The following is a 25277-nucleotide window of genomic DNA, read 5'->3' on the forward strand; positions in this document are numbered from 1 at the left end:
ACGTGTATATACGAGTGTGTACTTGTACACACGAGAATATGCGTATAGATACGTGTTACCCCAAGTGTACTCGTGTACAGAGGTAAATTAGCTTTTAAACGTGTATATATATATTCATGCGTGCATATAAGAAAAAATACTTGTATTTTCGAGTATGTACGTGTACAGACGAGAATATGCGTGTAGATACTTGTTTAACCCGAGTATACTCGTGTACAGACGTACATTTGTATTTGTAAGTTAAAATACATATTTATGATGCATACACGAGTTAATGCGTGTATATACGAGTAAGTACGTGTATATACGAGTATGTGCGTAAACGTGTTAATCGGAGTATATACGTTTACACACTAATTTTGTATTTGCCACGTGTATGTACATCAAAGTACGTGCAAACACAAGTAAATACGTTTATATACGAGTATATAAGTGTAACTTGTTATCCCGAGTATATTGGTGTACAGATGTATATTTTTATGTCCAAGTGTATGTCAATTGCAGATACAAAGATGGGTCATGAAGGTCAGGACCCGCTCCCCCCCCCACACTGCGGGGAAAATTTTGAACGGTTTGCTTGAAAAATACAAAAAAAGTATCGAAACCATGAGAAAATGTAATAATCTTTTTGAATTTTTTTTTTTTTTGGGGGGGGGGGGCATTACAGTAGAACCTCGATAATTCGAATTAATTGGAATCCGACCCATTCCGGAATATCGCAAATCCGGAGAATGAAAAAAACAAAACAAAATAAAACATACTCACTGAAAATCACCTTAAAAGGAAACACATAGAATTACAAATAAACAGTAAACATGTCTACGAAGTCTGTAATCTTCTCCTGTGACAGTTCAATTTTTCCCCTATCGAGTAAAACTAATTGATTCAAAAGTTGCATTGCGAAGAAAAGGGGAACTCAATCAACGACATAACACGGTCTTGCCCGTGAGAGGGGTTAAATAAATAATTATTATGGAATTTTGACGATCGCTCTTTAAATGTAAAGGGAAATCGGTCAAATCGATCGAGCCGGATTATCCGGTGATCCCGACTAACGGGGTCCGTGGCGCCGACTTCAAATTTGAAAGGTTTGTTTTTGAAAAATTTTCGTGTTTTTAATAGGTTTTTGAAGGTGGGGGGAGCCCCCCAGAATATGAGGGACTTTCTTATTTAAGGAGGGGTATCCCCTTACGTAAGTTACTCAGAAACAGACCATGCATCAGCCATCTGGATTTAAAAAATTCAAGCATTTTATTCCAATAAAACCAGAAGCAGTGTGGTCTACGGGGGGGGGGGGGGGTCGTGGTCAGTATAGAGGGTGGCGTAAAATTTTTAGGGCTTGTTTTTGAAAAATTTTAGCGTTTACAATGTTTTGGGGGGAGAATCCCCCACCCCCCATAACTTGAGGGCAGTTTCTATTTAAGGGAGGTATCACCTTACTTAAGTTACTCTGAAACAGAACAGGCATTGGCCATCTGGATAAATAAAATTCAAACATTTTATTCTAATAAGATCAGAAGCAGTGTGACCTCCGGGGGGGGGGGGATGTAGTGGGGCGGGCTGCGCAAACTTCGAATTTTTAAGGTTTGTTTTTTAAAACTTTTCGTGCTTTAATGAGTTTTTTGGGGGTAAGGGAACCCCCCGTAATTTGAGGGGGTTTCTATTTAAAAGGGTGTATCCCCTTACGCAAGTTACTCTGAAAGAGAACATGCATCAGCCGTCTGGATAAAAAAATTCAAGCACTTTATTCCAATAAGATCAGAAGCAGTGTGGTCTATGGGGGGGGGGGGCGTGGTCAGTGGAGAGGTTGGTTCCAACTTACGATTTTTAGCGCTTGTTTTTGAAAAAAAAATTGAACTTATGTTTTTTGGGGGGAGCCCCCTTCCCCCGTAATTTGAGGGGGGTTCAATCTAAGGGGGGTATCCCCTTAAATAAGTTACTTTGAAACAGAACAAGCATCAGCCATCTGGATAAAAAAATTCAAGCATTTTATTCGAATAAGATCAGAAGCGGTGTGGCCTACAGGGGGGGGGGCTAGTGGGGCGGGTGGCGCAGACTTCAAAATTTTAAGGTTTGTTTTTGGAAAATTTTCGCGTTTTGAACCACCCCCCATAATTTGAGTGGAGTGAATTTCTTTTTGAGAGGGGGGCATCCCTTCATATAAGTAACTGCAATAGGGAATAGACATCGGCTATCTGGATATGAAAAAAATCAAGCCTTTATTCCAGTACTAGTGGTACCCGCACGGCTTTGCCCGTAATAGAAAATTAAAAGGTATTTTGGTCCGCCTGTATATTTACAAATAATGTATGGTGAATTTTATCGCCAATTGGCTTATGCGCATGTTATGGTTCCACGTTATGGCAATCTCGTCCATCATATGATAATTTTGTTCCTAAAATCGGAATAGAAAAAGAACCACATCGAATTTTCGAAAAATCGCTTCGAGGTGCACACCCCCATGATACAAACTAACTTTTGCCAAATTTCATGAAAATCGGCCGAACAGTCTAAGCGCTATGCGCTTCACAGAGATTCAGACATCCAGACATCCTCCAGACAAAGAGACTCTCAGCTTTATTATTAGTAAAGATTATGTGAAAAAAGGGCTTAAAATTTTAATAGAAATTTCATAAAATCGAATTTTTTAAAAATCGCTTCCAGGTGCACACCCCCATGCTACAAACTAACTTTGTGCCAAATTTCATGAAAATCGGCCGAACGGTCTAGGCGCAATGCGCGTCACAGAGATCCAGACATCCATACAGAGAGACTTTCAGGTTTGTTGTTTAAAAAGAAAGAAAAAGGAGAAAGATAAAGAAGTAAAGAAAAGAAAGATAATTTTCAGAACAAATTCTTTCCCATTTTATTAAATTTCTGTGAAAAATGGGCTTAAAATTGGAATAGAAAAAGACCAAAATCGAATTTTCGAAAAATCGCTTCGAGGGGCACACCACTATGCAACAAACTAACTTTGCGCCAAATTTCATGAAAATCGGGCCGAACGGTCTAGGCGCTATGCGCGTCACAGAGATCCAGACATCCAGACATCCTACAGACATCCAGACATCCTCCGGACAGAGAGAATTTCAGCTTTATTATTAGTAAAGATTATGTGTAAAGGGCTTAAAATTTTAATAGAAAATTCATAAAATCAAATTTTCGAAAAATCGCTTCGAGGGTGCACACCCCCATGCTACAAACTAACTTTGTGCCAAATTTCATGAAAATCGGCCGAACAGTCTAGGCGCTATGCGCGTCACAGAGATCCAGACATCCTACAGACATCCTCCCGACAGAGAGACTTTCAGCTTTAATATTAGTAACGATAAAGAAGATAAAGATAAGGAAGACCAAAAGCAGTATTGTGTACCAAATGGGGGGGGGGGGGTAGTGTGGGTCATGTCGCAAACTGCGTCAGTCCCAAAGGGGGTGTTTTTAAAAATTATTGATTTTTTAAGGTCTTAAATCGGTAAGGGGGGCAGCCCCCCAACCCCCAATGTCTCCCCCCCGTAACACATTAGGAGCTTCTTAATATTCATTGGGGGGGGGAGGAGAGAAAGGAACCCCTTAAAGAATCCAAACGCAATCTGTAGTTTTAACAGTGTAGATTTATTTCAATCTGATTAGATTTAGTATAAATTTTAATCTGACGAAATTTAATCTGATTACTTTAGTTGACTAAATCAATCTGATTAAATTAGTTTGACTAAATTCAATCTGATTACTTTAATCTGAACTAAATCAATCTGAACTAAATTAGTTTTTTTAGTTACAACCGAGTGTGTAGTTTTAACGAGTTAGTTTAAACTAACGTTAATCTTCGTCTGCAATTGAATTAAATTTTTAAAATATTAGTCTGCACTAAATGGGGGTCAGATTACTTTAGTCGATAGAGGATTTAGTTGATTAATGCCCAATACTGATGTCTACCCGTTTTTACCCCAGTAGTGGGACAAAACCATGTGAAATGACTTTTTTTACAAAACTATGAATAAAAATCAAAAAACAAAAACATTTACGTTTTTGAAACTGTGGTTGCATTAATAGGTAAGTTGTGCATACTTTTGCAAAATTTTGTTCCTTTATGCTAAAAACTGATTTCTGGAAGCCTGAAAATCTTAGGGTCCCGTTTTTACTCCACTTTCCCCTTCTAGTTCAGCTGGTTGCGCGTGGTAACAGCTTTAAGATGAACTAAAATTATATTTAACTTGTATGGTGGGTATGGTATAAAAGATAACAATACGTTTTTCTAAATTAAGTAAATATCTTCATGACTGAAGTTGAAAATGATAAAAACCATCATTGTATTAACTAATTAGTCAGGCACACAGTGGGGCAGCCTAATGTTAATTTTAGACATTGGGCGGAAAATTAAACCATTTAGTTTTGCATTTTTACTGTTGTATTGATAAACTAAGAACATATTCCCACTAATCGTACTAGTTTTTAACATTATTACCCAAAGATATTACCTTGAATTCGAAGAATTAACTAGCTACTTCGTTAGAAGATAATTTAGTAAACAGTAGATAACTTTTTTAAGAACTGTTCAAATTTAATAGTGTGATGTGCTGGCCTTTATGCACTCCTAATAAATAAGAAAAACACCCAAAAACGTTTCTTAGAAAATACGAAAATTTTGGAGATAATTTTCAAAGTATTTTGAATGTATTTTTGAATTACGAAAATCGCCAACAAACGCTAACAAAATTATTATATCCCAAGCGTTGTAGAGAGTTTCAGCTTTTATAATCCGGTTTTAGTTTTTGCCTAAACCTGCCTATTCAAAAGATATTGAAAATTAAAGATAAGTAAATATTTTACTACGAGGACGACGAAACGAATACGAAATGAACGTTGCACGAAACGTATTATTTACGTTGGTTTTTTCACTTTAATCAAGTAAACATGTTTACAGTTTTCAGTCTGTTTACTTTTTATTGCAAATTATTTCAATTAAATACTTCGAGGAATCAGTTTCATTGTGTCATTTGTCGACTGTGGGACAAAATCATATGAGATGCTTAAAAGCATGGTTTCGTTTGCTTATTTCGGGGACTACAAAAATTGGTACTATTTTGAGTTATAAGTGACAGCAGACGAAAAAGACACAATAATCCCCCAAAAATACTTCTCATAAATTGTATGTACACAATAAAAAACAAATCACAAAATGAGTAAAAATGAAAACAAGGAGCAGGAATATTTTGAAAAGATCAAAATATTATACATGTATATCAAGAAAAGTGTTTTTCTTCAAAAAGCGACCGTTTGTCCTTAATAAACATCTAATTTCTTTTATTACATTCTATATTAGGAGAACTTACAGCAAGCTATTTATTTTTTAGAGCATTAAAAGCTATTTACTTTTGATTTTAGTCCAGCAAGTTGTCTAACAAAAGTAAACACTTTTTAATTTAAATATCCATTTAATACTTCACCAGATTTATCCAAAATAAATTCTGAAGGAATTAACATGCCTAAAAATTTCATTTTTTATTCTGAAGTATCATCGTCAGAATCCCCGAGTTCAGCTATATCCGAAAGTATCAGTGACGCTTCGGATTTTTTTTCGTGTATGCCAAGTTGTAAAAAGTCATTAAAAAATAATTTAAAATATCGTCTGTTATTAAACAGCCATAAACGAAAAAAATAGAACATTGTGATAAAAAATGAATTTAACTTTAATGTTTAATCTATCGTCTACTCATGCTACACTTAATGATATTTTCTTATCAATTATTGCTATTCGGTGATCTATAAATACGTTTTTTGTGCAGTCTAAAGTTTTGTACTTAACAATGTAATTCTACGATGGCCCTAGTGTATACGAATTCTAGTGTACGCTCGCTTTGGTAAGCAAACTTGAATGATATCGGTGCTTGACCCCATAGACTTGCTGGTGAAAGATGAGTTTCAAAACCAACCGTGACCTTTTTATTTTTTTAAAGACAAATTCTATTCTTTTTACCGATTACGACCTGGCTCTGGAAAAATGTATTGACACTCTTGGTTCTGAGATTACAAATACGACAAAGACGAAATTTAGAGATAAATTGAGAAAATGGTGCAATTATTTATCAACGAAGTCAAATAGAACTTTGGAACCGTTTCTCAGGAAAAATGAACAGTGGCTGAATATGGATTTGTCTTTTTTGGAAGAATTCATTTATGAACTTGTGCCTTGTTCATCAACAGGTATTTCTCCTCCCTTACGCTCGAAATCGTTTGAACATTTGTCCGATCGACAAAAACGCAGAAAAACTGAACATTTAAGAAACTGTTCTGACGAAATGTTTAATTTTGTCTTAAACAAAAAGCTCAGGTCTGACGACGAGGCAGTATATATTTTTAATTTTATCCAAAACCATCCCGAGCATATTAAAACAATAAAAGAATTTTGTGAAAATCTCTCTAAACCTAATAATATTCCTGGTTACAATGAAAAAATGTTAGCCATGTATGCAACTGCTAAACTTACGAGGTTTCAATATGATGCTCTCAGAAAAAATGCAAAAGATTTGGGCAGGAACATTTATCCGAGTTATAAAAAAATTCAAATTACTAAAAAAGAGTGCTATCCTGATAATGTAAAAGTTACAGATTCCGGAGTTAACGTAGGTTTACAAAATTTATTAGATCATACTTCTTCCCGATTCATAAAATTGTTATCTGATAAAATTGAAAAAAGCTCCCCTCAGAACCTCACTATGATATTAAAATAGGGATGTGACGGTGCTTCCAACCAGTCGCAGTACAAACAATCTTCTAGCACTGAAATAGATGACTCAACGGTATTTATTATTAGTGTAGCCCCCCTTAAAATTATCAAGAAAGATGAAGATATGGTGGTTTGGATCAATGAAAAGCCTTCTTCTACTAGATTTTGTCGACCAAAAAATTTTAAATTTGAAAAGGAAACGAAAGAAACAGCGACAAATTTCGTAGAAAAAGTGCAATCGCAAATAGATACACTTCAGCCATACATACTCGTAGATCAAGATCATGTTATTACCATAAATTATGAATTGCATTTAACTATGGTGGATGGCAAAATTTGCAACTACTTAACGGAAACTACTTCCTCGATGCGTTGTTATATTTGCGAAGCGTTACCTAAAAGAAATGAATAATTTAAGTGTGGTGAACAAAAAAGAAATTAAAAAAGACCATTTTCGTTTTGGTTTATCACCTCTGCATTGTTGGATACGTTGTTTTGAATGCATCATACACATTGCTTATAGGCTTGACTTCAAGGAGTGGAGTGCGAAGTCACCTGTCCACAAAGAATTGTTACAACAAAGAAAGGCAAGAATACAAAACGACTTGAAATCTAAGCTGGGGTTGATGGTAGATTATGTAAAACAAGGCCATGGAACATCCAACGACGGAAATACGTCACGAAAGTTCTTTGCGAATGCAGAATTATCAGCTTCCATAACCGGAATAAATCTTGACATGATAAAACGATTTTCAACGATTTTGCAAGTTATTTCATCTGGATTCACGATTAAATTTAAAAAATTTGAAATATATACGAAAGAGATAGCTCAGATGTATGTGAATTTATATGGTTGGTATTTTATGCCCGTTACAGTGCATAAATTACTTATACACGGACCCGAAATAGCTAAGTATGCTATAGTACCAATCAGTCAACTCTCCGAAGACGCTCAAGAGGCAAACCATAAGTATTTTCGATCGTATAGGGAATTGCATTCAAGGAAAACGTCCAGAATAGATAACAATAGAGACGTTTTTAATAATTTATTAATCAATTCTGATCCTCTTATCTCAAATTTGCGTCCAAAGATTTGCAGTTTGCACCACGAAATGTCACAACAAGTGAAGAATTTGCTTGAAGATGATGGAATGGAAATTGGCTAAAATACTGTTACATATTTCTTTAAAAATTGTTTTTAAATGTTAATTAAATATTTTATTTTGCACTAATGACTTAGTATTTGATTATCTTTACATTTTAAATAACAAAATATTATCACATTTTTAAGTAGAAATTGGTTTTACTGAAATGTCCAAGCTCTCCGTACACTTGCCCTACTGTGAGGCAGGGAGAAGCAAAGAGATATTAGTGGACATTTTCAAGTTTTAAGTTAAACGCGTTCAAAGTTGCAGTCCTAGGTATACTTTCATTGAAAAGTTTTTTAATTCATGCTGTATAGCAGAACCTATTACAACTAGTACCTTAGAGCAGGAATTAGTAAATGGAAGGAGCAAGTCCAGTCATTGGCTTAGCAACAGCTGAGGCAAAGACTCCAAGTCACGTAACTCAACAACGGCGAATGGCTGACACGTTTTGCGTGAAATTAGGAAAGGAAACCTGATTTCTTCCAATGCTTTGCTTTAAAATCTATTTCCTGACTTGAGGGGTCTTTGCTTCACGAAAGTAAGGCTTCACTCCCTTCATTTTATCTCTTCTCAGTGAGTAGTAATATCTCATGCCCCAGTTCAGGAAGGGTTCACCTACCATTTGTACTAGTTATCTTCAATTTGGCACTTACATCCTTTTGCTTTTAGCTGCCTCAATTATTCTCCGATTTTTACTCTACGCCATTATCACATTAAAAAAAAAAAAACATTTTGGACTTTTTCGCATCAAATCATGAAATGAAAAATATTTTAAATAAAACTAACTTGGAGAACTAATGTTTTCACGCAATCTATCTTTTTCAAGTTTCAATCGTCAGCAATACGACATCTACATCTGGCACAATATGAAAGGCAACTTTTAACGATGTTATTGACTTCACGGGTCTTTGTAATAATTCATCTGACAGATGCGTTTGAGTAATATTCCTTATCTCACAAGAGGGGAGTCATTTATCATAAATCAGTCCGGTAGATTTTTTTCTTTTGCCCCTGATATGCGCTCGATGCATCATTTCCTAAAAATAATGTTTTATTCTAGTCTTTCACTTCAACTGCCATTGAGAGTTATTTGCGTGATGCAGGGTAATTATGTAGATTTTATTTTAACTTTTACTACCATCTTCAACAAGTGATTATTACTTTACAACTATAATTAACAGGCAGACATAGTTTTTTATTATTATTCAGATATATTTTTATTACATTTCCATTTTCGTCACTTTCAGAATACAGTAGACCCTCGTTTTATGAGGGTTTATTTTTCGCGGTTTCGATTATAAGCTGGTTAAGATTTGACACCATTATTTTATTTTATGCGGATGAGTTTCGGTTTCACGCGGGTGTGGCAATGGAAACATAGATAATTTTCCCCTCTTTCAAAATCCAAACTCCTAAAGATAGCAGATTACACGTAATAAACTGCATTTTGGAATGCTAATAATCGAGCTTGGGCCACTGGAGACATTTTGTGCAATTAGTTCCAAAGCTCTTTCCAGAAGTAAAATTATTAAATTCACACAGCTCAGAACTCACTGGATAAAGAGCTTTCAGGAGTGACAAAGGCGGCCAAAACCAACGAGGATACCGACATCGGTGACACACAACCAAAAAGTTTCACATTGAAATTTTTGAGCCATTCCTAGACAATAGAAATGATTTTTCTGATTTGTTGGTGAAGGAAGATTCTATCATGGAAATGACGCAAGTGGTCATGGATACTTTAATGCTCTGAAAAGAACTGCAGAGAAAAAATCTTGATGACTGCCAAAAGACTTTCGTAGCCAGATCCTCTTTTTAAACAGAACACAAAATTAATTTGTTTTCTTTATGCCTGTTGTGCATAAAAATCCCAAAATTAATGTTGTGCAAAAAAAAGTGGATATAAGTACACTTTAAACTTATTATACAATTAGTCATCACTAGAATGAAGAAGTTTTTTCACCTATGGAAATTAACCCCTATTTTAACACGTCTAGTAGGTCTCAATTTACGCGGTTTCGATTTACGTCGCATTTCCGTGGAATGTAACTCCCGCGTAAAACGAGGGTCTACTGTATAATGATAATGATTCTTAACACTTAACGTAAGTGACAAAAGTAAGTTGAATAAGTATGTAGAGCACCGTGAGTTAAGTTAATGAATAACGACGTCGATGTTTTTAGCTTCATTACTATTGTCTTCAGAAAGTTATTATTACTTTACAAATTACCATTCATTACTACTTTTGTTGAATACATAATTCAATGATAACAAATGCATCTCTTTTTTTTACTCTGTAAAATTTGATTCAGTGAATGCTAACTGCACAGAAAAGCTACTGGTGATTTTATTTTGGTTACTTGATGGGTAATTTAAAAAAAACAAAGACAAAAACATAATCAATCAAGATTTTTGATTGGCTTTTGTAATACATTTTTAGAAGAAAATAACTCATTTGATAGTGAATTTATTTACTTGCAGCTGTTTTTTCTTCTTTTTTTTTTTTCTTTTTTTTTGTTTGTTTGTTTTAACGATTTAGTTTTTTAATTCGTGATTTACGTTCATTTAGTTTCATATATAACAATTTTTCGGGTATTTAATTAAAAACAAATTTATTTTCGCTGGCATAATAAAACTTCAAACGTTATCCATTACTTGTTTTCAATGTATTTTTCACCTTTACTCTCTTTGTGGAATCAGTAACTCATGCTTTAAGCAGACATTTAAATCCAGAATATGGCAATTATTACATCTTGTCATGCACTAAACATTACGATCTAGTAGTTGCTCACTAATGTTTTAGACACTGCACCGGTGTACAATTTTTAATCAAAGTTGGCGCAAAGAACTGTTTTATACTTTCAAACTATCGACCAAACATTAATTTTACGATTAAGTTCATGGAAGAAAGTACATATATAAAGTTCTGTCTATCTGTCTGCCCAATAAATTAAGTGAAGATTTTCCCATTCAAGTCCCATTTGGTGACCTCAGCTTTACATAAAATCACGTGAATTCCAGTAAAAAGTAAAAATGAGATCAAATATCAAAACTTCCTACTCAAAGTAATATCCAACGAAACATTTCTAAAAGAAACTAGCTTAAAACTACAGCTTATAATCGATGCTGCAAATCTGTATCCGATCATTTATTTATTTTTTAATTCATCTTAATCCAAAATTTTGAAATGGTAGTCTTTTTTTTTTATTTCAGTTCTGCAGTTTGTTTCTACTACGCTTATTGAGACTAAAACATAGCACCAAATACTTTAAAATAATGAATTTAATATATTTTTATTTTAACAAATAATGTCCTGCTGAGTAAAAGCCACATATTTTGATTACAGAAAAATTGTACATGTATTCGAAATAATTTGCAGCATAAATTAATTGGGAAAGAGATTTAGCTGGTGTTAAAAAGTAGATTATATAGTAAATGGGAAAGTAGGCCTGCTAGGTGCTGCACAAAGTTACTGATTCTTTTCATTGCGTATATCTATTTTAAGCACAGAAGAAGGGGAACTTGTAACTTCTGAAGAGAAACCTTTGAAGTAGTTCCGAAAGATTTATATGTAAACTTGTTCATAATAGTATTGGAGTAGTACTAAAATACAGCACAAAGATAGCCTTTTACAATGTATTACTTAATGCTAAGTTAACCAAGCATACGTTATTTATTAGTCCTAATCCTAGTAAATAAAATTTAATTACCCGTTAATAGATTTTATCAATAAATCCTTAAAAAGGTAAAATGCGTTGTACACACACAATATTTTAAAAATATAGCTACCCAATGATAAAATTGGTTGAAAAGTAAATTCGCTGCATTAAAAATATGTAGTTCAATGCTTTTTTTTAGTCAGAAGCATCTCTGAGGTTGCTTGTCCATTTATCTGAAATTTTCTCTCCCCGAACCATGGATGGTAACCAACATGCTTGAATAATCGAACCTCTTCAATATATTCATATTGTAAAGGATGAAATACATAAAATTTTCATTCGAATAAGGGCAATATTTTCAACAAGAATGTTAGACGATCTTCATGGGTTTTTTTTTTTTTTTTTCTAAATGAAAAAAGCTTTGAAATGAGAGATCTTGTTACTCCAAAACAGGTGTATGAAAAACTGTGCCTAATGACAATAAATCAATGTATATAGACAGCACAAAGGTAATATTTTGCACTTAATGAGTGAATGCTTAGCTTCTCGTGCAATAAGCGATTTACTAGCTTGAAAGAACGACATACTCAAACCTGCTTTTGTGCGGTCTTCCCCCTCCCCCCAAATGAAAAAAGCTTTGAAATAAGAGATCTTGTAACTCCAAAACAGGTATATGAAAAACTGTGCCTAATGACAATAAATCAATGTATATAGACAGCACAAAGGTAATATTTCGCAATTAATAAGTGAATGCTTAGCTTCTCGTGCAATAAGCGATTTACTAGCTTGAAAGAATGACATACTCAAACCTGCTTTTGTGCGGTCTCTTTTTTTTCCCCAAATGAAAAAAAGCTTTGAAATAAGAGATCTTGTAACTCCAAAACAGGTATATGAAAAACTGTGCCTAATGACAATAAATCAATGTATATAGACAGCACAAAGGTAATATTTTGCAATTAATAAGTGAATGCTTAGCTTCTCGTGCAATAAGCGATTTACTAGCTTGAAAGAATGACATACTCAAACCTGCTTTTGTGCCGTCTCCTTTTTTTTCTAAATGAAAAAAGCTTTGAAATGAGAGATCTTGTTACTCCAAAACAGGTGTATGAAAAACTGTGCCTAATGACAATAAATCAATGTATATAGACAGCACGAAGGTAATATTTTGCACTTAATGAGTGAATGCTTAGCTTCTCGTGCAATAAGCGATTTACTAGCTTGAAAGAACGACATACTCAAACCTGCTTTTGTGCGGTCTTCCCCCTCCCCCCAAATGAAAAAAGCTTTGAAATAAGAGATCTTGTAACTCCAAAACAGGTATATGAAAAACTGTGCCTAATGACAATAAATCAATGTATATAGACAGCACAAAGGTAATATTTTGCAATTAATAAGTGAATGCTTAGCTTCTCGTGCAATAAGCGATTTACTAGCTTGAAAGAATGACATACTCAAACCTGCTTTTGTGCGGTCTCTTTTTTTTCCCCAAATGAAAAAAAGCTTTGAAATAAGAGATCTTGTAACTCCAAAACAGGTATATGAAAAACTGTGCCTAATGACAATAAATCAATGTATATAGACAGCACAAAGGTAATATTTTGCAATTAATAAGTGAATGCTTAGCTTCTCGTGCAATAAGCGATTTACTAGCTTGAAAGAATGACATACTCAAACCTGCTTTTGTGCCGTCTCCTTTTTTTCCCCAAATGAAAAAAGCTTTGAAATAAGAGATCTTGTAGCTCCAAAACAGGTATATGAAAAACTGTGCCTAATGACAATAAATCAATGTATATAGACAGCACAAAGGTAATATTTTGCAATTAATAAATGAATGCTTAGCTTTTCGTGCAATAAGCGATTTACTAGCTTGAAAGAATGACATACTCAAACCTGCTTTTGTGCGGTCTTTCCCCCCCCCCCCTCCCCAAATGAAAAAGCTTTGAAATAAGAGATCTTGTAACTCCAAAACAGGTATATGAAAAACTGTGCCTAATGACAATAAATCAATGTATATAGACAGCACGAAGGTAATATTTTGCAATTAATAAGTGAATGATTAGCTTCTCGTGCAATAAGCGATTTACTAGCTTGAAAGAATGACATACTCAAACCTGCTTTTGTGCGGTCCTTTTTTTTTTTTTTCTGTGCGGTACATGAAAATTTCAATCAGATTGGAACTTAATTGATAACATTATTTATAAAACGGGTGCGTGGTAGTATCTACAAGTGACGGCGTTCCCCTTGGGAGGTCACGGGAGGTCATTGTGACCAATCAAAATTTCCTTATTCAACAAATTTTGTCTAACGATTCGCAAAATTATCGACATTCGGAAAAATTTTGAGCTCTATTCAGCAAAATTATCATCATTCGGTGAAATTTGGAGTTCCATTGGTCAAAATTTTCATCATTCGGCGAAATTTGGAGTTCTACGCAACAAAATTATCATTCGGCAGAATTTGGATTTCTATTCGGAAAACATATAATCATCTGGCGCGAAATTTGAAGTTCTTTTCGAGAAAATTATCTTCAATCGGCAAAATTTGTAGCCATTCTTCAAAACTAGGAGTTTTTTCCGACAAACTTATCATTGGGCAAAATTTGGAGTTGTATTCGGCAAAATTATCATCATTCGGCAAAAATTTGGATTTCCATTCGGCAAAATTATTATCATTTGGCAACATTTATAGCAATTCGGCAAAATTTGGAGTTCTATTCGCCAAAATTATCATCATTTGGCAGAATTTGGAGTTCCATTCGGCAAAGTTATCATAATTCGGTAAAATTTTGCATGCCATTCCTAAAATTGAGACTTTCCGCCCTCCCAAAAATATAAGTTCGGAACGCCTCTGAGAGGCAAAAGTGATTTTGAACCAGTTTACCACAAAATGTTCGCGTGTTGTCAGACTACGAAGGATAATGGTTATACGTTTTGAAAGGTTTTGCATGTGTAAAATAAGAACACATGCAAATAAAAAACTTTCGAATCAAAAATTAAGTATGAAAAATGTTTACCCTTCAAGAACAGGGGATACATATGGCACGTAAGTTAAAATTTATTTAAAAATTATGGAGTGCACATAATTTATAAATTATAACTTTTTCCGTGTTATTGAAACATTAGAATCTTAACATTAGCAAAAGAGTATTATTGTTTAAAAAAACTTAGCTTTCTTTTATCGAAAACACTGCAAAGGAAATACATCTACTTTCATACTGTCATACTTCTGATTTTATTCAAAATTGCTTTTGAATAGTGATTTGTAAAGTAATGACCACTTTCTGAAGACAATAACAATGAAGTTACAAAATATCAACGTACTAATGTAGGAAGGTTCATTAATCGTCCAAATATTTTGGAGTTGAATTACAAATACATTAATCAAACCGCTCTAATGCAAACTTTTACACATTGGGGAGGAAAGGAGAACTTTGAAAACAATACAGTATAAAATTTTATAACTTTTGAGTCGGGGTGAAATTATCGCAGATAAGTTGAGCAACGGAGAAATCTATAATATGGTTTACTTTCAGGATCCATGTCAATCTTTCGAGGAATGATACAGCAGACGATGGAGACACGATTGATGTCATTCTGGACCCTGTTCCAGAAAGGGAAGCAGTGTCCTGTAATTTGGCAGTTCTACCTATTGAATCCACGGCACACTGGAACGTTGGAATATCTGATAATATAACGCTTAAGGAAGAACTACTTTTAGCTGGCGTTCATATATTTAGCGGTACGTATCGAATTACACACAAGCTCTAATTTATAAATCATAACTAGTGAAGGCAATGGGGCAATTAATTAGTATCCAAGTAACAGTATATAATCTCTCAAACAAGAAAACCAATTTTTACACAAGTGCGGTCGTTAATAAGATGGCCATGAAATAGAGGTTCTAAAAATATGTTTTATGTAAGTACTAATATTAATAGCAAACAAAAAACACAGTCAACAATAAAACAATAAATTAATTTCCGTTTTGATAGCTAACTCCATGAAGTTTTTGTATATCATTGCAATAAAGCTACCCCTAACAAAAGCAAGGTATAGGCTTTTCACTCTGCCCAAGTCTTCAAAGGAAAGGATTTGATGAAAAAGTCATCGGCAAATGTTACGTCTTAAATTTCGTTAGATGGAATCATTCTGCATAAAACAATACAGGAAACAGTCAACAAATAAAATGTACAGAATGTTAAGAACTGATTTAAAATTTTAATGTAGAAGCCGTGTCCCTTTCTGCATAACTAGACGAAAGGAATTATAAGTTGTATCAATACCCAGAAAAGAAAAAAGATAGACTGCAAGGACTTCTTCCTAAAGTGATCGATCAGAAAACCATTTGACTTGATTAGTGTTTAACGTTCAATGAAAAATACAGTTAGAAAAAATTGGGTAATTTAAGTCATTTCGAAATGAATCCTTTTTTATGCAATTTAATAGTACAATGCAATGAGTACAAAAAAAAACTGAATAGATAATTTGTCTAAAACTCCCCCCCCCCTTCTGCAATACTAACCACACTTCAGAATTCTACAACAATACTAAAAAAATAGTGTTTGTTGTTTCAGGTGTTAAAGGATAGCGCGAAATTCTGTTTTGGGAGAACGGACCTGTCTAAAAAAGCATTGGTCTTTTTGAGGATCGATCGTATAAAAAGAATCATATTTCTGCTTTTTTTTTCAGAAGAACATGTGTTTCAGCAAATTGCATAGATAAAGATGCCATGCTTTGAGAATTATAAACTAACTTGTTTCTAAAATTTAGTTTTGGAATATACTATTAAAGTAAATATTTAGAAATGTTAATCAAACTAAGTTTGCAGAAGAAAATTTAGTTACTTTTAAATGCAAATTGCAATAAGTTCCTGCATTTCTCGGAATTTTTGGTACATTTTATTAATCCTTTTGTGTTCGGAAACGAGCATTATATTAAGTGTCATTTAGATAAAAACAAAACACAAAAGTATAAATCGTATGCTTTGAGCTTCTGCTGTACATAACTTATAATATAAGTATACTGAAACTTAACTTCAAATCACATGCATAAAAGTATAAAAAATGCAGCATAAGTGCAGATTTTTGCACATGAAAAGAAGAGTTGGTTGGATTACTTTGAAAATTGACTTTACGAAAAGATTTATGAAATGAACGTACCCTTTGTTACACGTTCGGGGTTTCATGCTTTGAATTAGCGTCCTGTTTTAACAACATTTAAAATAAGTATTTAAACATGCATCATTAATTTTTTCATTATTTTACGCTCTTACTTAACCCAAATCTTTGTTACTTATGTTAAAATAAATAACTGTTTCAAAAATAAAACGATAGTTAACTGGTACTTTTTCTTCTGTGTAAAACTCCTTGTCAAAAAGTTAAAAGTTTTACGTTGTATAATTTTTGGTCATTAACATTGAAATCACGATCTTTGCTAAGTAAAAAAAAACACTTTAATATACTGCCGTGTGCAGGTAAACGGCAGTATCTGCAGAAATGAGTTTTCGAGATATTTGAAGAAACGCGTTTCGGATTCAATGCAAACAATAGGGAAATGTTGGAATTAGACGTCTTTTTCGCGCCTTTTTTCAGCCGAAACCAAATAAGCGAGCTTGTACATTAAAGATATCGTACAGTAGATGACAAAAATGCAAATAAATGAAAAATGAAAAATTTGTAGTTACTGCTCTTTACCTGCACACGGCAGTATAAAAGAGAAGAGGTGACACATCATCATGAAAAAAAAATCTTGAACACAATTCAGTTTGTAGTTTTGATGCATAAAACCCACTTATTTTAAGAGAAACATGAGATGAGAAATAATGAGAAAGTTTTTCTCAGATTTATCATCGCTAAAAATAAACAATCTTAAATCTCACACATTACGACAAAGCAAGCTTTCTGTAATTAAAATTTGATATATGAAAATTCTTATGATGGACCGCCATTTAACATAGTTAGTTTCAACAGTGAGATCTCGCTTACCATCTTCTGGATGTGAAGTGTCTTGGACATTAAATGTGACGGTTAGAACTCAAGAATGCTCTCGCCTTCCTGAAGATGATATCTGTGCCGGAAAAGGAACATGCCTGACGGATCATACTTTAGTAAGTTTATCTTCTCTTCAGTTTTTCTAAAACTAATGCTTAAATAATTTTGCTGAAATAGTTTAGACCATGGGTTCCCAATCTTTTTCAATTCATTATACAATTAGAAAAATTAAAATAGCCTCCCTAAGCCGTTCAGTCCTAAAGGGTGTTTTTTTAGAAGTATAGAACTTTAGGTTCAAATAAAACACCGTTAAATAATATAAATCGCCATTTATTTGGCTTTATTCGAAAGATGATTTTTTGCCATTTTTATTTAAATGTGATTTCTGGTATATGGCCACTTCGGATGGCTTAGATAACGTCAAATCGGGAAGTCCAATTTTCTATTACTTTTTGCAGCGATGGGGGCCTTATGTGAGTTATATGTGGTGAATGTTCTTGTCCAAGGCGTCAATCGTCTGTGGCTTATCGGATGAAATGGCAAACCAAACTAAACACAAAACAAGTGACAACTATCAAAATGGCCCACAGATCAAACAGTGTTCCCGACTTAAAGTTCTATACCTCTAAAAAAAACACCCTTTATAACATCAGTTTGTCCTTTTTTCACAGAAGTGAGTTGCTCAAAACAAAAATAAAGCTTATAGCTCATACAGTAAACTCTCGATTATCGGCAGTCGGATTATCCACGAGTCTTCTCGATTTTTTTTTTAACTGAAAATTGTGTTATTGTTCATTTTTAGATTTTACATATATTTTTCATATTCAATGTTAGTAAATGAAATGTAACTAATAATTCAAATGTATGTGAAAGTGTTGTTAATATTTTTTAGTTATTGTATTCACTAAGTATCAGTTTTTACCTATTATTCGGATTATCCGCGGTTTTCACTTATCGCGGTTACCGTGCCACCCTAATCCGCAGATAATCGGGTGTTTACTGTATTTAAAACTCGTGAAAGTACTTTCATCGTATTGATCATAGCTTCTTGTTTTTTTATGAAAACAGATTTTATATCATGAGCTATTCTCGGAAACCCTCTTCTCTCGCTGTGGCACCCTAGGGTTCCACAATACTCAGTCTGAGAACCTTTGGTTTAGACTACTATCATTTTACTAAAGGCAAACTTAATATGGTGGTGAGTAAAATCTAGAAGAAGCTTTCAGCTCAACTTTCTATGTTCTGCACAGCGCATTAATTGATCAATAATAGTCAATCTTGTAATTCCAGTACTTTCAAAACTGATATAGAATCCGTATAGAGCTTTTTCCCAATATTTTCGGAATTGCTGCACAATAAATACCCTTGAACTTGAAACAGACTACACTTTCTAATTACCTCTAGTACTTCATCATAAAGTTTGAATTAATTTTGACAGTATTAATGCGCAAGTTATAAGATATATAATCTTTTTTCTCTGCAGTGAGAGCAAGCAGAAAGATCCGAATGCGTTTAAAATTTGCGAGGAATATTCCGGATGCAGTAAACATAAATGGCAGTATTATACCGTAAATCGCTCATAGATGTAGTATTAACTAGATACACAACGAGAAACCGGTTTAATGGGCAACCGAAATCTTTTAATAAACAGCAGTAGACGGGCAAGCGTCCGAAAAGCGTATGCGAGCAGACAACTTTTTGCCGTAGCCTGATGGGGGTGAAGCATCGTTGCATCCACGTGAGCTGCGCTTTTGCCTATTTACTTCAAGAGTCGCACGTTCAGTGGTGACCAGTGGGAGTTGTGCATCTACATCTATGAAATGGCGTGAATGCCGTCTATATTGCCGCGAAGGACATTTATACACTTAAATTGGCGAAGTTAAGCTAACAAGATTAACTTTCTTTTCTTCGCCCACAGAGTAAAAAAATCTAACGAAATTCATCGCGAGTGAGATATGGGATGAATAAAGCATCATAAACACTAAAAATTTCAGTTATGAGTGCAACAGTTAAAGAACGTCGAGTTGTTCCAAAAAAAGCAATCTGGACTTGGTTCCACCTAACTCGAGGTAGAGGCTGCTTCGGCTCTGTTTCAAATGTTTCTTGATCTTAGTTCAACGTTCACTACCATAAACGCAGATTTTTGACGTTTATGATTCTTTTATTGCATATCTCACTCAATCGACGATGAACTTCGATGGGTGTTTCACTCTAAGCAGAAAAACTAATGATTACGTGTTAATCTTGTAACTTTTGACTTTACCCTTTTAAGTATAGGAAACATCTTTCGTGGAATTGTTTACGATATAGTGCTGCCATTAATACACGTCTAAAGACGATATAGTTCCCGGAAATTTTTAAAAAGTATCTCGATCGTTCTACTTACTCTCACTGCAGAGAAAATGTTTGAAGACCTTACAACCTGTGAACGCACTTTGTATGTTTTCTGACACACGTTTTATTAATACGTTTTGTGCATTAAGATAAAATTAAAGCTATCAGAAAGTACTCAAAATGCTGAAATGTTAATCACAATTTATAGCAAAACATCAAATACTTAGGGTAACGGCACCAGTTACAGACATGCTTAAGACATCGCTCTCGGATTTACTCAATTTTCTGAACCTTTTAATGTATTTAGACGTTTGAAACTATTTTTCTCTCATGCAACAACAGCCCATATAACTTTTGGCTGCTTCTGGATCCGTTGAATTAGTTAATTGTATTTTTATTTGCTCAATTTCAAAAAAAGGTCCTACCCCAAGTAACAGACACCGAATAATCTGATGATACCCAGTAACAGACAGGATGAGGAAAGGATGAGTAATAGACGAAATGTCGTTACTCATGCTTTCCTCATCCTGTTTTTCTCTTCAAAATGTGCAAAAGATCTTTATTTTTAGAACTAAAGCCTTATTAAATTCAAATGAACATGAAACACCAGCTGACCTCGTGTTTATAACCTTCCGCCACTGCATTGTAAATACCAACTGGTCCATAAAATTCATTCTGATAACTCTAGATGTCTTGGCCCACAGCAACATCAGTTTTACCCACCAAAAGGCTTATTATTTGAATCCAAACTTATAACTGTCTGTCACTGGACCCTTGTCTGTTACTAGTGACCTTACCCTTTATGATGAAAAACAAAATAGTTTACTACGGAATTATAATTTTTAAAAAATTATGCAAAGCGCGGTTCATTTTAGCTCAGTTTTTTCCAAGTGTTGAAGAAAAAATATAACGAAAACATTTCTTTCTTATTTATTTATCCGTAAAAACCAATTAGTTTTAAAAAAAATTACTTTCTTACGGTTTAAGGCATAACAACAATCCTTTGAAACGAGACAAGAAGTACGTAGTATACACAAGATTTTTACCTTTATTATATTAAGTTTGCCTTTAGTATATAAATAGAAGTTATTTGAAGGATCAGTCTCATGCAGTGGCCGAAACAAAGTACGTATCCTTTAAAATTACCTTAAATCTAAGTGGGTCATTAATTTCTTAAGTACAATAGTCATCAGCCTTTGACAAGAAAGTTAGCTTGATCTCCATGGCAAGTCTTTTCTTTTGTTAAAACGTCTCTTTCTTTGAAAAATATTATAACAAAGCTATTTATTAATAATTAAAGTGCTAAAATATGAAATAAGTACCAGAAAATCTAAAATAAAATGAACTTGATTTTATATCATTTACAGAAGTTTTTTGCATCAATAGAATTGAAATTCATTAAATTTTTCTATATTAGTTGAAATTAAAATTGTATAATTAATATGAGAATTTTATTCGTTTCAGTCCACTAGGAAATCAGATCCTTTTTACTATCTATTTTCTAATAGTTTTAGTAGTTCGAAATTAGAAAAATACATAAGTTTTTGCAATATGGAATATTGTGATAATTTCGCGTCATTGCATAAGACTGTTCCAGTAAACTTTATGATTGAATGCTTTTTCAACAATAAATTCATTTAGATGTGCTCAAATGTAGAATTTTACTTTATTATGAATAAAATTCTAGTTTTAGTGTCTCAATGATAAAATATTATCAACATACTAAAGGGCCGAAGTAGATGCTTATTCGTAAATTGAAAGTCTAGACAAATGAATTTTAATATAGAATTCAAAAATTAGTTTCCTATGATAAAATTTTATGAAGTAACTGCGCAGTGAGAAAATTACTAGTTATTTCATTAGAAAAAATTGTTCATATTTTTTACTTGAAATTGGGAAATTCGGTGCTCATAAATTAATATAAATGTCTTCTTATATGTTCTTATATGTATATGTTCTATTTCATTATAAATGGCTCATTGATGGTTATGCAATTGTTTAACCCTATATATTATAGAATATACAGAGTGACCGAAAAGTAACTGATGCATGTTACATATTCTCAGAAAAGCAAAAAATTGCTGTATGCGGTTATATATACACTGCTGAACAATTGCTACGAACGGATTTCAATGGGCTATGTAACGCGTAAAAAAGTAAGTGTAATTCGATGCCAAATGAAATAAACTAATGCCAAAACTCTAGAACATCTCAATGACGATAATTTATTGTGATCTCAAATCCACAAGGCGTTGAAAAGTGTTCAAAGGAAGAAACGGTCATTTTGGGCTAAATACGTAAAAGTCAATAAATGTTATTACCGCCCCCAGACGTTCCGGCGTAAGATGTCAATATGGGATATGGCTACCATGGAGAGCGATGCAAGCTTCCACACGTCATGCAATGCTTTACACAACGTTATCCAGCAGCTGTTGGGGTAATTTATCCCATTCTTCTGTCAGTCACGGATAAGAGTGTCCTTGCTTATTGGAGGGCGTTTTTGACCAGCAAGACTGCTCTCTAAAGCATCCCAAACATTTTCAATATGATTTAGATCTATAAAACGTGCTAGCCATCCGATGAGTTGAATATTTTGAGTGAGCTAGACACTCCTGGACGGCGATTGTTAATGATATGTTACGTTGCCATCCATAAAAACGAATTTATCGCCCACAGCACCACAGAACGCGTGAACATGAGGCAGTAGAACAACTTATAGGATGCTAGTCCTTTTTTATGTTTGCCGGCTTGTATGCTGTACCACTCTGATTCCAGGTTAGTTATCGTTAATAACTAGACGACAGACTGAACCTGCTTTCATCTGACAATAGTACACAAGCCCAGTCGACTTCTCTCCAAATGCGATGCTAAAGACATCATTACAAACGAGCAAAACACTGACTTGTAGACAATGGGATGTACAAAACAAGCTGACGGACGTATAGTCTAACTGCATTCAAACGTCTGGCTACCGTTTTTCGGGATATTTACTTGCTAGTAGCAGCAGGAAACTGCTTTGCTACCTCAGTAGCTGTGTTGCGCTGGTTTCTTTTCGTTGCTAGCAGTAAGTACTAATCTGCTGCTGACGTAGTACTGCAGTACAAGACCTCCCTCGTGACATTTGCTACACATTCCATTTGTTTAATATTACTTCCAAACTCTAGAAAAAACCCTGTGGCTGACGTTTACCACTCTTGCAACATCTAAATTTTTCTGCCCCTCTTCGATGTTGCCAACCAGACGGCCACGCATAAAATCATCTAAGGGATGTTGGAAAGACATACCAAAAAAAGTTCGTCATTTGATTCTTTCCATCGAACTTTGCTTTTGAACAACAATGGTCATCACGCGCCCAATCCTCTATATTGCTTATCAGCGCTATCACGTGACCAGCAACGTCGTGAGTCTAAAATTTGCATACTCACACAAAACACGTCTTACTGTGTCCTGAACTTATGCTAATTTCCATATTCCCTTGCCTTCCATTTTGTGGTTTCTAACGCCGCTATTGCCATCCGTCCTTAGCAATTGTCCACCAGTGTAATGTACGATTTGCGCCAAATTACTTCATAATTTTAAGAATTTTTAATAACTTCGTTAAACTAGGGGAAAAAAGAAAAAGAAAAAAAGAGAAGTGATAATTATAAGTAATTCTTATTGACGGCTCTATCGTCACTTTTCACTACTGTAACGATAAACGATTTAATGTCACATAAATTCAGAAAGATTTATATTATGCAGAAAAAAACAAACAAACTTAATGTGGCACAAGGGGCAGTGAAAATTTCCCGCACCTGTTTTGGAGTTAAAAGATAACTCTTCATCATCACGAAAGCATAAACCTACATGACAAAAATATGAAAACTACTTTGTCACACACTTAAAATTTTTAACAAATAGCATCAGTATTTGTGTTGAATATCAATTAAACTACCAGAAAATTTAAGAGTAAATTTTATTCTTCGGAAAAGTTCAAGGGAACTACTTATTGACAATTAAAAAATAGCTTACACTTGTTTTAGAAATCTCAAAGAACAATGTATCTAAGGTTGACACAAATAGATAGAAGAAATAAGAATTAATTACTACGATTTCCTTCTTTTTAAGACTAAATTGTTTAAATATGCGACTATACAGAAAATAGGAAAACGTGTCGAGACCTAAAATCAAATTTCTAAATAGCTTTTAGAAAAAAATAAACAAATTATTCATTCAGAGCAATTTTATCAGCATAGTTACAATTTTACGCTCTGGAGTGCGGCTCTATTTATTTTCCTATGTTCAAAACTACAATTCTTACTATAAAATACTCTCTGTTACATGAGTTTCTTTCAGAAGTTTTAAGAATTTGTGTGAACGTTTTAAGTATCAAATTTAGGAGACAATAAAGCTAAATTTTTATTTTAAGTCTTTACCAAGATCATTAATAACATGAAAAATGATTTAAGACTTTGGATGTGCCAACAAGACATTGAATCAACACTTTTTTTTTAAATTTAAGCTGACTAAGTCCAGTCAGTAATTTCTGGTCCTTTTTTCAAAAGCATGGATCGATGCATTTACAAGCACTTTTCTACAATTTAATCTGCAACTAGACTCCCTAAATACAACTAGTATAATCTTTAGCAATTTTTACAAAAACGTCATAAAAATACATCTTTTTTTTTTTTCAATTTTCATCAATTTAATGAAACCCATCGTACTGAATTGTTGGTAAGCTCTAATAAATACGTTCAGTTTATCAGAAATAACTTCTCAAACCACTATTTATATTGTACTCCAACTCTACTGATAGCGCCGAGAATCGTTGAGGTGAGTTTCCGACAGGAAAAATCATGATCAATTCATGACTGATGGCAATTACTGTTTGCCGTAAGCCACAAGACAGAATGAGATGATTGCAGTGACATGTTTCACTAGTTCTCATTGGCCACAAGATAAGTACTTCATCATGTAGTGTTTATAAAAGGTTCATGACTGATGACTATGTGTTAGAAGATTACTGGTTTGTATCTCCTTAATGCATTCCAATAGCCAAGTTCATTTATCAATCGACATTGGGGCTTTGGATCCAGGCACAAAGCGATTTAATGACCTTCTGTGAATGAATAGCTCTTCAATTCACTCGGTGAGTTAACATAGCACATTCAATTTCCTGGAAACTTTTATTTGTGGTCGGCATTAGGAATAATGGCCACGATATTCTCCGCGCTTTCCTAACTTAATGATCAGGAAGAAAGGATTGAATAAATTACTTTTGATTAAAAGGAATTTTAATACATTGTTGTTGTATTACTGTTGAGTTGTTTCATAAATTACTTTCATCGAGATGTAGCTCTTAATGGAGAAAAATGCTAGGTTTCTATCACTAAATGCAGGAACAATACTGCTTGGATAAAATATTTTTTTGCGATATAAATTAC

At 33.8% G+C, this 25277-nt stretch overlaps 1 protein-coding gene across 1 annotated transcript in view; it reads left to right on the forward strand.

Annotated features, from left to right (window-relative positions):
- LOC129218260 (delta and Notch-like epidermal growth factor-related receptor) overlaps window positions 1-25277 on the forward strand; it is a 115127-nt gene that overhangs the window by 57273 nt on the left and 32577 nt on the right. Inside the window, exons 3-4 of the mRNA XM_054852488.1 lie at window positions 15064-15269; window positions 17500-17636. Coding sequence (XP_054708463.1) covers window positions 15064-15269; window positions 17500-17636 — 343 coding nt within the window. The remainder of the gene's footprint in view (window positions 1-15063; window positions 15270-17499; window positions 17637-25277) is intronic.

Source organism: Uloborus diversus, chromosome 3 (genome assembly GCF_026930045.1).
Source record: "Uloborus diversus isolate 005 chromosome 3, Udiv.v.3.1, whole genome shotgun sequence".
NCBI lineage: Eukaryota > Metazoa > Arthropoda > Arachnida > Araneae > Uloboridae > Uloborus > Uloborus diversus.